We start from the raw sequence: 13,652 nt of genomic DNA on the forward strand, positions 1-13,652 counted from the left end.
ATTTTTGTTTCCTTTGGGTAAATACCTAGTAGTGCAATTGCTGGATCACAGTACTTCTGTTTTTACCTTTTTCGAGGAACCTCCATACTGTTTTCCAGGGTGGCTGTACCAGTTTGTGTTCCCACCAACAATACAAGAGGGTTTCCCTTTCTTTTCATCCTCACCAACATCTGTTGATTCTTGGCTTATTAATTTTAACCATTCTGACAGGTATGAGGTGGTATCTCATCGTAGTTTTGATTTGTATTTCGCTAATGATGAGTGATGTTGTGCATCTTTGCATGTGTCTGTTAGCCATTTGGATGTCTTCTTTGGAAAAATGTCAGTTCATGTCTTCTACCCATTTCTTCGCTAGATGATTTGTTTTTTGGGTGTTGAGTTTGAGAAGCTCTTTATAGATTTTGATTACTATTTATCAAATAGGTCATTTGCAGATATCTTCTCCCATTCTGTAGGCTGCCTTTTAGTTTTGTTTCCTTCGCTTTACAGAAGCTTTTTTATCTGGATGATAGTTCATGTTTACTTTTGTTCATGTTTGTTCATGTTTGTTCATGTTGTTCATGTCCACTAGTTCATGTTTACTTTTGTTTCTCTTGCCTCTGGAGATGTGTCTAGTAAGAAGTGGCTCCAGCCGAGGTCAAAAAGGTTGCTGTGTTCTCCTCTAGGATTTTGATGGTTTCCTGTCTCACATTTTAGGTGTTTCATCCATTTTGAGTTTATTTGTGTGTGTGGTATAAGGAAGTGGTTGAGTTTCATTCTTCTGAATGTTGCTGTCCAATTTTCCCAACACCATTTGTCCAAGAGACTGTCCTTTTTCCATTGGATTAGTTGCAAAGATTAGTTGACCATATAGTTATGGGTCCATTTCTGGTTTTCTGTTCTGTTCCTTTGATCTATATGTCTGTTTTTGTGCCAGTACCATACTGTCTCGATGACTATAGCTTTGTAATGTGGCTTAAAGTCTGGAATTGTGATGCCTCCAGCTTTGCTTTTTGTTTTCAAGATTGCTTTGGCTGTTCGGGGTTTTTTGTGGTTCCATGCAAATTTTAGGATTGTTCGAACTCTAAAAAATCTTGGTGGTATTTTGATAGGGATTGCATTAAATGTGTAGATTGCTTTGAGTAGTATAAACATTTTAACAATATTTGTGCTTCCAATCCATGAGCATGGAATCTTTTTCCATTTCTTTGTGTCCTCTTCAATTTCGTTCATAAGTTTTCTATAGTTTTTAGAGTATGAATCTTTTACCTCTTTGGTTAGGCTTATTTCTAGGCATCTTATGATATTTTGTGCATTTGTAAGTGGGATTGATTCCTTAATTCCTCTTTCTACTGCTTCATTTTTGGTGTATAGAAATGCAGTCAATTTGGGGGGACACCTGGGTGGCTCAGTCAGTTGAGCCTCTGACCTTGGCTCAGGTCCTGATCTCACAGTTTGTGAGTTTGAGCTCTGCATCGGGCTCACTACTGTCAGTGTAGAGCTGGCTTCAGATTCTCTGAACCCCTCTCTCTCTGGCCCTCCCCCACTCATACTCTCTCAAAAATAAACAAACATTAAAAAAAATAAAAAGAAGTGCAACATTTCTGTACATTGATTTTATATCCCGTGAGTTTCCTGAATTCATGTATCAGTTCTTGCTTTTTTTTGGTGGAGTCTTAGGTTTTCTACATAGAGTATCAGGTCATCTGCAAATAATGAAATTTTGACTTCTTTACTGCTTGTGATGCCTTTTATTTCTTTTTGTTGTCTGATTGCTGAGGCTAGGACTTCTAGTATTATATTAAATAATAGCATTGAGAGTGGACATCCTTTTTCCTGACCATAGAGGAAAAGCTCTGTTTTAACCCATTGAGGAATATTAGCTGTGTGCCTTTTGAATGACCCTGCAGCACAGGAATAAATCCCACTTAATTGTGGTAAATAATTCTTTTAACGTTATGTTGAATTCGATTTCATAGTGTCTTGTTGAGAATTTTTGCATCCATGTTCATCAGGGCTGTTGGCCTGTAATTCTCCTTTTTAGTGGAGTCTTTGTCTGGTTTTGGAATCAAGGTATTGCTGGCCTCGTAGAATGATTTTGGAAGTTTTCCTTCCATTTCCTTCCATTTCTGTTCCAAGTTGTTTTGGAACAATTTGAGAAGAATAGGCATTAACTCGTCTTTAAATGTCTGGTAGAGTTCCCCTAGGAAGCCATCTGGCCCTGGACTTCTGTGTGTGGGAGATTTTTCATTATTGATTGCTTTTTTTTTTTTTTTTTTTTTTTTGCTGGCTGTGAGCTTGTTCAATTTTGTTTCTTCTTATTTCAGTTTTGGTAGTTTTTGTGTTTTAGGAATTTGTCCATTTCTTCCAGGCTGCCCAATTTGTTGGCAAATAATTTTTGATAATCTCTTATGATTATTTGTGTTTCTGTGATGTTGGTTGTGATCTCTTCTCTTTCATTTGTGATTTATTTGGGTCCTTTCTTTTTTTGATAAGTCTGGCTAGGGGTGTATCAGTTTTATTAGTTCATTCAAAGAACCATCTTCCTACTTTCATTTATCTGCTCTACTGGGTTTTTTTGTTTTGTTTTGTTTCTGTATCATTTATTTCTGCCCCAGTCTTTATTATTTAGCTTCTGCTGGCTTTTGGCTTTATTTGCTGTTGCTCTTCTAGCTCCTTTAGGTGTAGGGTTAGATTGTGTATTTGAGATTTTTCTTGTTTCTTGAGGTAGGCCTACATGGCAATATACTCCTCTTATGGCCGCTTTTGCTGCATCCCAAAGGTATTAGACTGTTATGTTTTCATTTTCATTTGCTTCCATGTTTTTTTAAGGTTTATTTTTATTTATTTTGAGAGAGAGATAGCAAATGTGGGAGGGTTAGAGAAAGAGGGAGACAGCAGGGTCCATGCTGTCATCGCAGAGCCTGATGTGGGGCTCAGACTCACTAACCCTGAGATCATGACCTGTGCTGAAGTCAAGAATTGAACGCTCAACTGACTGAGCCACCCGGGCGCCCTGAGCTTCCATGTATTTTTTTTATTCTTTCTTTCATTCCTGGTTATTCAATTTATTGTTTAGTAGGATGTGCTTTAACCTCTGTGTATTTGTGGTCCTTCCAAATTTTTTTCTTTTGGTCACTTTCAAGTTTCCTAGCATTGTGGTTTGCAAATACGCATGGAGTGATCTCGATCTCTTTTTACTTGTTGAGAGCTGATTTGTGACCCAGTATGTGATATATTCTGAAGATCTTTTATGTGCACCCAAATGAAAGTGTATTCTGCTGCTTTAGGATGAAATGTTGTGAATGTATCTGTTAAGTCCACCTGGTCCAATGTGTCATTCAAAGCCATTGTGTCCTTGTTGATTTTCTACTTAGATGATCTGTCCATTGATGTAAGTGGGGGGTTAAAGTTCCCTACTCTTATTGTATTGTTACCAATGAGTTTCTTTATGTTTGTTATTATTTGGTTAATATATTTGGGTGCTTTAAGTTGGGGACATAATTATTTACAATTATTAGATCTTGTTGGGTAAACCCTTTTATTATGATACAGTGCCCTTCATCATCTCTTGTTACTGTCTTTGGTTTAAAATCTAGTTTATCTAGTATGGCTACTCCAGCTTTCTTTTGACATCCATTAGCATGTCATGATAAATGGTTCTTCATCCCCTTACTTTCAATCTGCAAGTGTCTTTAAGTCTAAAATGGGTATCTTGTAGCTAGCATATAGATAGGTTTTGTTTTTTATCCATTCTAATACTGTCTTTTGATTGGAGCATTTAGTCCATTTATATTCAGAGAGATTATTGATAGATTTGATTTAGTGCCATTGTATTATTTGTAAAGTTATATTTCTGGTGATGTTCTCTGTTCCTTTCTAGTCTTTGTTGCTTTTCGTATTTCTTTCCCACTCAAAAAAGTCCCATTTAATATATCTTGCAGGGCTGGTTTAGTGGTCATGAACTCCTTTAGTTTTTGTGTGTCTAGGAAACTCTTTATCTCTCCTTTTCTGGTTGACAGCCTTGCTGGATAAAGTATTCTTGGCTGCTCTTTTCCCATTCAGCATGTTGAATATATCATGTCACTCCCTTCTGGCCTGCCAAGGTTCTGTGGAGAGATCTGCTGCTAACCTTATTTGTCTTCCCTCTTAGGTTAGGAATTTCTTTTCCTTGCTTTCAGGATTCTTTGCTTATGTCTGTACTTTGCCAATTTTACTACAGTAGTCTTAGTGTTGGCCTGCTTTTGTTGATTTCGATGGGGGTTCTCTATAGCTCCTGGTCTTGGATGTCTGTTTCTTTCCCCAGATTAGCGAAGTTTTCAGCTGTAATTTGGTCAAATAAACTTTCTTTTCCTTTTTCTCCTCTCTTCTTTTGGGACTCCTGTGATACTAATGTTACTATGCTTTATGGGGTCACTGAATTCACTAAGTCTACATTCCTGATCCAGTATTTTCCTTTCCCTCTTCCTTTCAGCCTCATTATTTTCCATAATTTTATCTTCTATATCACTTATTTGTTCCTCTGATTCTTCTATCCTTGTGTTCATTATACCAGTCAGTTTTGTATCTCAGTTATAGCATTTCTTATTTCGGCCTAATTTTTAGCTCTTTTATCTCTGCGGTAAGGGACTGCCTGGTGTCTTCTATGCTGTCTCAAGCCCAGCTAGTATTCTTATGATTATTGTTTTAAATTCTATGGGGCGCCTGGGTGGCGCAGTCGGTTAAGCGTCCGACTTCAGCCAGGTCACGATCTCGCGGTCCGTGAGTTCGAGCCCCACGTCAGGCTCTGGGCTGATGGCTCAGAGCCTGGAGCCTGTTTCCGATTCTGTGTCTCCCTCTCTCTGCCCCTCCCCCGTTCATGCTCTGTCTCTCTCTGTCCCAAAAAAATAAATAAACGTTGAAAAAAAAATTAAAAAAAAAATAAATAAATAAATTCTGGTTCAGGTATATTACTTATATCTGTTTTGATTAGATCCCTGGCCATGACCTCTTCTTGTTCTTTCTTCTGGGATGAATTTTTCCATCTTGGCGTTTTGTCTAGGTCTCTGTCTTCTCTCTGTTAGGAAAGCCTGTTATATGTCCTGCTTCTAACAGTAATAGGTGTGTGTATTAAGAAGAGGTCATATACTGTCCAGGGCCTAGCACTTCAGGAAGTGTTTCTGGTGTATGCTGTGTGCACTCTGCCATTGTGTTTTGGGTGCTCTTTCTGTCCTCTGCAGAATTTCTCCTTGTCTGTAATGGGGAGTGTTTGTACCTTGTCCACTGTGTGATTAGTTTTAAGTATTTGTGTTTTGGTCAGCTTATTAAGAGTATAGATCCTGTTTCCCCTAGAGCTGACACTTTGCAGCATTCTGTGGTTAGTAGACTTGGTGGGTGTGGAGGACCGTTGTGCTGGTCTTCTGGGAGGGTGACCTGCTGCTGCTCTGACTCTCAGACATAATGACCCTAGTTCAGAAGCACCTGAAGAGCTCAGGGAGGACAGGACTTGGTGTAAGCAGCTCAAGCCTCTACTGTGGGCTCTTTACTGCTCACTGAAGTCCATCCATGCTAAATGGCATCAGCTGGCTCTCTAGTCCCCAGAGAGGGGAGTTTGTACCCACCACTGTTCAGGAAGTGCTCACAGAAGAGCAAACAATCTCCCGTCATTTGTCCCAAGCATTCCTCAGATCTCTTCCTTCACCCTGTCTGTGTCCGACTCATCTGCCCATCTGGTGGTGCAGTGCTACTATGGTTTATCTCAGGTGCGATGTCTAGGTTTCAAAATTCCATATTTTATGCACCCAGTGTGGCATGGACCTACTCTGATCCTCTGGGGAAGGGTCTCACAACACTGGGGCTGGTGCCAGTTTGTCCCAGAAGGGCAGTGGCACAAATTCACTGGGCTTGAAGTTTATGGTAAAACACAGCAAAAAGTCACTGTCCAGGTTAGCTGCCCTCCACAGCTGTCTCTGTTCCTATCCTAATGAATGGGGCAGCTCAGTGGTACCTGCCGGCCCTCTTGTCCCTGGAGAGGCAGTGCTACCTCTCCCAAATGCACTCCAAGAGGGGAAACTGTCTCTGCCAGTACAACCCAGGGCATCCTCAGACCATGCTCTCTGCTCCCTGGCCTCTGCCCTCCTTCTCCACAGGAGCACCGTTGTGCCCTACAGCCTCCACCCCAATGATGGGTCAGACTTCTAAAACCAGACTTTGAGCTCCACTGCTTGTAAAAACTTGGGATAATCAGCCCCTCTCTTTTTCCCCATCAGGGGTTTTGGCAAAATGTTTTCCTTGTGCAATGCCCTGCATCCTGCTCATTCCCTCTCTTTCTCTCCTTTCTCCTAATTAGGGCTCTCTCCTTTCTACAGCACCACTGATTATTTTCTCTCCCAAATCACATCTTCGCCCTTCCTGCCTTCCACAATATGTCCTCTTTTCTCCCCCTAGCTGTGCATCTTATTCTCTCAGTCCTAAGATCGATTTCCTGGGTGTTAAGAATGATTTGATATTTATCTAGCTGTGTTCCAGGGATGTGGTAAGCATAGGATCCCCCTCCTGCTCAGCCATCTTGACTCCTTCCCTCTAATGTGACAGTATTTAAATTGATACATGTAACTACATCAGAATCTGCATGCATGATGCCATAAAAACAAAGACAAACCAGAAATGCTTCATTTGAAACAAATACCTTATATCACTCTCAATAAAAAGTTGTTCAGTCCCTGGGAAAACAGAAAAACTTGTTCAAAAGTGATCTCAAAGTTATGAAACAAGAGTTGAGATTTGAAGGTGAAGATATCAAAGAAAGTATTTGGTGTTAGCTTATAAGTACCATCTCACCAGTCTCCTATACACATTTTTCAGAAACTGGAAAATTTTGCACAAAAATTTGTCAGGAATCACAATGACATGTTTGATACACTTTGTTTTTTAAGACTGTGCTTCAAAAATAGGTAAATTATATTTTATTTTCCATGGTTTATTTTTTAATATTTTTTTAAATAAAATAAACTTTTCAGTATTTTGCTTTGGTATAGCAATGACTATAGCACCAATTCTTTTTCCTGCCTCAGAATTACTTCATGAAGTACTTACCTACAATGATTCAATCTCCTGAGACAGAAGTTTTTTTGGGCTATTTTTGTTTGTTTTTTTAATAGCTAACATTTTTGAGTGCTTACTGTTTGTCAGATGTTTTTCTACGTTTATTACCTTTATTTTCTCCTCTTATTCTAACATCATATTTATAAGATAGACTGTTATTATCCCGGAATTTTCAGATGAGCTCTGTGAGGCTTAGAGAGCTGATAAATGAACTTTTCTAATAATCTAGTGGGGGAATGCCCCTCTCATTTCATTATAGGGGAAGTTCATCACACCTGCTCACTACAGCGATGTCGTGGATGAGCGTTCTATTATCAAGCTCTGCGGTTATCCGTTATGTCAGAAAAAACTAGGAATTGTAAGTAATTTTTTTAAATAGAAGCTTTAGGGGCACTTGGGTGGCTCAATTGGTTGGGTGGGTTGTGGGATTAAGCCCCTCATCAGGCTCCCCTGCTCACATGCTCTCTCTCTCTGAAATAAAAAAAATAAAGTATAATAAAGTAAAATAGAAGCTTTAATTTTTTATATTTAACAAAGTACTTTGTAGATAGTACAAGAAATAGAACTGAGGTCATGAACTAATTACCTGAATTAACCAAAGATTTGTAGATGATTTAATCTTACAACAAAGTTTATGTTTATTACTTGAATTCTTCTTAAGCTGTACTTTCTTTTCTTTAGGTACCAAAACAGAAGTATAAGATTTCTACCAAAACCAATAAAGTCTATGATATTACTGAAAGAAAGGTAAGCTTAAAGGCTTTTTTCAATGTGGCAGTTAATTTTTAATACACTAAATGGAATTCTAAAAATAATTGTTTAGAAGTTTGCCTTTTAGATGGTTGTCATGTTAAAAGTTTATTTGTGAATATTGCCTTCAAGGTGTTAGAAAAAACTGCTTATGCTTTAATTAATATTTGGACGTTTAAAAATTAAAAGTGTATACCGGCAAAATTCAGGCAAGTAAGTCATGGAATAGAATAGAGAGCCAGAAACAGATTAACCACATATGAGGACACTTTATATGTGACAACAGGAGTATTGTAGATCAGTAGAGAAAGGATGAATTTTTTTTAAAAATAGTACTGACAGAAGTAGTTATCCAAATGGAAAAAAATGGAAATTGATCCTTATTTCAGTGTACATAAAAAAAATCAATTTTAGGTAGGCTACAGACTTAAATTTAAAAGATAAACATCTTTTTGAAGAGAATATGGGAAAGTATCTTTATAAACTCAGAGAATTTCTTAAATAAGATAGAAATATTACAGACCATAGAGGAAAAATTGATGTTTTCTACATTAAAATTAAAAACATTTGCTTATTGGAAGTTTCCACAAAAGAGTGAAAAGATGAGATAAATTAGAAGGAAATGTATTTCTCACATATAACTGACTAAAGATTCATAACCAGGAAAAGACAGAAAACCTTGTAGAAATTTTATAGAAGGAACTTGATAATGAAATATGAAAAGATGCTCAGCCTTATTAATCAGGGGAAAAGCAAATAAAAACATTGATTTACAGTCTCCAAATTAGCAAAATTATAAAAATTTGACAATATTAGAAACTCTTTAACTGCTGGTTAAATAAAATTGGTGCAACTTTTTTGAGAACTTCTTTGGTATTATCTAGTAAAGTCAAGTTCACACATTTTTTATGACCAGGCTTTTCTATTCTTGGTATATATTTTAAAGAATTTCTTGCCCATTTCTTCCTAGTTGGGTTAACAAAATATATGATATACTATCATTCAACCTTCTTAAGGAAGGAAATACCGACACATGCATGGATAAACATTGAAGACATGATGCTAAGTGAAATAAGCCTGCACAAAAGGACAAATATTAAATGATCCCACTTACATGAGGTAACTAGAGTAGTCAGATACATAGTTATGAATGTAGAATGGAGATTATAAGAGGAGGCAGAAATGAGTTATTGTCTAATGGGTGTACAGTTTCAGTTTTGCAAGATAAAAAGAGTTCTAGAGATGGATCATGGTAATGGTTGTACTACGGTGAGAAGGTGTTTAATGCCGCTGAACTGTAACACTTAAAAACAATTTAGATGGTAAATTTTGGTGTATTTGACCACAATTTTTTTTAATTTTAAAAATTCTTAAAGTGCTTATAGTCACATTGTAGAGATAGCAGAAAAGTTAGAAACAACTCAATTATTCATAATAAATAAATGGTAATATACTTACACAATTGAATGTAATGTATATATAAGCCACAACTACAAAAATCTGAAAACTATAACTTGGAACAAAAAACTCAGAGAACATAACAGTATGATTACATTCAGACAAAGTTTAAAATTGGTTGAAACTAAATGGTATCTTTTGTAGGGATGTTTCTATAGATAGCAAAACTAAAGGAAAGCAAGGGAATAAGGAACACAGAATATGATAGTGGTTACCTCTGGGGAATGTCGAAAGTGATGCTATCCAGGATGGACACATAATAGAGCTTCGAAGGTACTATACCTTATTCTTACCTTGGTTGGTAGATTCATGGGTTTTCATTATTTTCTTTGAACTACATGTTTATGTTTTATACTCTCTTCTGTACATAAGTTAGTTGTGTTTCACAGTAAGAAAAAAAATTTTCTGATTTTAAAATGTTTTTCAGTGTTTTTGCAGCAATTTTTGTTACAAAGCATCTAAGTTTTTTGAAGCACAAATTCCTAAAACTCCAGTATGGGTTCGAGAAGAGGAAAGGTAATTTAAATCATTACATATACATTTGTTCATATATTCCAATAATTTCTTTCTACTTTTTGGGATGTATAGAGAGTAGTTGTAATTTCCTAAGAATGTTACCATCATACACATTTTCATTGTGGAGAAATGGTTATATTTTTAGCTTAGTTATTAAGGATTTTACACTTAAAATCAGAAAGTAAATATAAAAGTTGTTTCTTTGTTGTTTTAATCACAACACCTGAACTTTGCTTTCAGGTGTTTCAGAACTTTGCAAGTTATTTCTATTAACCCTATTAATATTATAATTCTAGAGTAAGAATGTTAAAGTTTTTCAGGATACTAAAACTGAGGATCCACTGAACTTGTTTTGTTGTTAGAAAACTATGTACTAAGGTTAAAAAGTTCAGGTAACTAATTCATTCAATCTTTATTAAAAATCAGTACAGTATTTTATAAATTTAAAGAAATCCAATTTAATTTTTAGCAAAATGTTTATGAATATTCCTGGGGTTTGCCACTTGGGAAATGTTTAAACATTTACAACATTTTAGTAGTTGCTGAATTTGAGAGAAAATTTATTATTGAGGGACAAATGCCATAATACAGTAAAGGTAACAAAAATTGTTATGTAATCAAACTGTATTGTCTAAATTCAGACAAGCTTAAATGAGATAAGGTCTCAACTCATGCTTCATAAAGAATATTATAACACAAGGCAGTGTTATTTGTGGTAAAATAGTATCAGTGCTAAATAAACTTAGTGACATAAATGTAATGTGATGCAAGGTAACTAAAGATATTTGCCTTAAAAAAAAAAACACCTCTTATTAAAGTCTTATCTGATGCACAAGGTAGTATGAAACCACTGTAGTTTGAACTAGCATCATTTGTACTTATGACAGTCCCTTTGTTGGCTGACACCTTTGCCTGCAGATCCAATGCTGTGTGGTTTAGAATATGTAAAACATACCACCCCATAGCCTTTGTTAATTGTATTACACATAGTGAAGACTAAATTGTTCACTATTTCTCCACTAGCCTTTCTTATTTGAAGAATAAAGGTTGTAGCATTGTCCAAGGTGAATGGGGAGCTACGAGCACTTTCTTAACTATCACTTTTTGTCTCTTTTACTCTCCTTTAGAGAAAGAGAGCGCAAGTGGGAAGAGGGGCAGAGAAAGAGAGGGAGAGAAAGAATATGAAGCACACTTCACTGATGAGTGTGGAGCCTGACATGTGGCTTGATCTCATGACCCTGAGATCATGACCTGAGCTGAAATCAGGAGTCAGACACTCAACTGACTAAGCCACCCGGGCATCCCTTTTTTCTCCTTTCCTAGCATTTCTTTGGCTAGATCTGCTCATCGCCTTTTCAACCTTATGACAGCTACACATATTGCTGTATTCTATTCCCCAGCTGTTAAGACCACTGTTTCCTTAAGTTATCCCTAACTTTGTTTCCAGTGATATCTTCTCTACTTGCTACTTTAGCTCATCCTCATCCCTGCTTCAAAACCATTTACCAAACTACCCTTCCTGTCATCTTTATATTCTTCAGATGTAGTTATTGGTACTTGCTTTAGCTAATTGAAAATAGTTCTTCTCTCTAACCTTTTTCTAAAATCTTCTTCTAATATGTTCATAATACCCACCTTTCCTAGAACATGAAGGTCTGTCACTTTATTTGTAGTTCTTGAAATTCTACCTTATCGATATGCCCTTCCCTACCTCACCAAAAAAGAAAAATGAAAATGGCTTTGGTTTCCCTCAAAAAACCATTTTAATTTACATGCAATGTTTGTAGTAAGTGCTTAGTACTGGCAGGCTGTCCATACCTGTACGAGCACACACACACACTTAATGAAACTCAACCTATGAGTTTAAATTGAAATTTTAATTGGATGGCATAATAAATATACAAGTGAAACAAATTTGTACTTATTCTAATGGGGACAAGTATTGGGGAGCCATCAAACACTTTTGAACAGAATTTGATCTGACATTGATGTACAAGATGAGTTAAAGAAGAAAGGATCATAATTAAAGAGCTGAAAGGTCCTTAGAAACAATTTAATCTAACATCTTTATCAAACAATCTCAGAAAAATTAAATATATTTCTTAAGCTTGTGATAGGTTCTGAACGTTGCTAGGATTCTATTATATTTCTCTTTGATTTGAAGTAACCAATAATCTATAAATAAACATTTGTCACAATGTACATAGTATTAACTGTAGCCCTTATTTATGTGTAATACTTGTCAGTATATAATCATATTAGTATCTTTTATATTTGGTTGCATGTTACTTTAATTTATAAATTCTTATGGGCATGAATTATGTCGGTTTATTTCATGAATCCACTAGAGGTCACTGTGTCTTCAGAGGATGTTTATTATATTTTATGTGTTCTAATGATCAGAATTCTAGAATTCATATTATTTTAAAGAGCTTTTCTAGCTGTTGCACATATAAGCTCTAGAGAAATGTGACTTTTTTTTTTAATTTTCTTTTTTTAACGTTTATTTATTTTTGAGACAGAGAGAGACAGAGCATGAACGGGAGAGGGTCAGAGAGAGGGAGACACAGACTCCGAAACAGGCTCCAGGCTCTGAGCTGTCAGCACAGAGCCCGACGTGGGGCTCAAACTCACGGGCTGCGAGATCATGACCTGAGCTGAAGTCGGCTGCTCAACCGACTGAGCCACCCAGGCGCCCCCAGAAATATGACTTTTAAAGAAAGTCTCTTCGCATATAGTATGGGGTATAACACTTCAAAACCTATCTCCTTTAAAGGGGAAAAATGGTTTCTTTTAAATAGCAGCATTTAGTATGGCAGAGATGTTTTTAATTAGCTTAAAGTAAGCCATCATCATAATAACTTGCATCACCTTCATAAATAAATCATAATCATAATTGTTTTATTGTTGATTTTATTTTATTGATATTAATAATTATTAAGCAATTTTAAATTTTAAAAATAAGAGCAAAATTTTAAATCTACTCAAAGAATTGAGTATTTTATTGCAATGATTTCCAAAATTTTTGACCACTATAAGTATATTTTATGTTATGATTCAGTACACATGTAACTGAAACAAAGTTTTATAAAATGATATTTATCCTCATTACTTGAACAGCCTGATACTTTCTACTCTATTGCTTTTTTCCTTTTAACGTTTATTTATTTATTTTGCGAGAAAGAGAACAAGCAGGGGAGGGGTAGAGAGAAAGGGAGAAAGAGAATCCCAAGCAGGCTGTGCTGTCAGGGCAGAAGCAAATGCAGGCTCCATTCCATGACCTCGGAATCATGACCTGCACTGAAGTCAAGAGGCAGAAGCCCAGTTGCATGAGCCATTCAGGTGCTCCTACTCTGTTGCTTTTTTTTTTTTTTTTTTTTTTAAATGCTGCTAGCAATCCACTTAATTGGTTGGTCAATTCTAATATGCAGTTTTAAAATTCTAATATGCAGTTTTAAAAGTACTCTTGGAGCGCCTGGGTGACTCAGTCGGTTAAGCATCTGACTTTGGCTCAAGTCATGATCTAGCGGTCAGTGAGTTCGAGCCCCACATTGGGCTCTATGCTGACAGCTCAGAGCCTAGAGCCTGCTTTGGATTCTGTCTCCCTCTCTTTCAGCCCCCCTCCAGCTCATGCTTTATTCTGTCTCTCAAAAATGAATAAACATTAAAAAAAAAATTTTTTTAAGTACTGTTTTGTTGTATCCAGCTTAGGTTTTTAGTTGTTTCACTATAGGAAAGTCTCTTATCAACACTAAGTCTCAGTTTCCTCATTGGTAAAGTAGAAAGTTGCAATTAAACTCTTAGTTCCCTTTAGTTCTAATGTTTTGCAGTTCTGAGTCAGTCAACTGCTACTGTAGTGAAAGTTT

General features: G+C 36.3%; 1 protein-coding gene across 13 annotated transcripts in view; it reads left to right on the plus strand.

Moving 5' to 3' along the window:
• RPAP2 (RNA polymerase II associated protein 2) overlaps positions 1-13,652 on the plus strand; it is a 101,463-nt gene that overhangs the window by 5,749 nt on the left and 82,062 nt on the right. For all 13 annotated transcript variants that reach the window (XM_053214427.1, XM_053214429.1, XM_053214428.1 and 10 more), the window contains exons 4-6: positions 7,322-7,420; positions 7,744-7,809; positions 9,698-9,786. In XM_053214427.1, coding sequence (XP_053070402.1) covers positions 7,322-7,420; positions 7,744-7,809; positions 9,698-9,786 — 254 coding nt within the window. The remainder of the gene's footprint in view (positions 1-7,321; positions 7,421-7,743; positions 7,810-9,697; positions 9,787-13,652) is intronic.

This window comes from Acinonyx jubatus, chromosome C1 (genome assembly GCF_027475565.1).
Source record: "Acinonyx jubatus isolate Ajub_Pintada_27869175 chromosome C1, VMU_Ajub_asm_v1.0, whole genome shotgun sequence".
NCBI lineage: Eukaryota > Metazoa > Chordata > Mammalia > Carnivora > Felidae > Acinonyx > Acinonyx jubatus.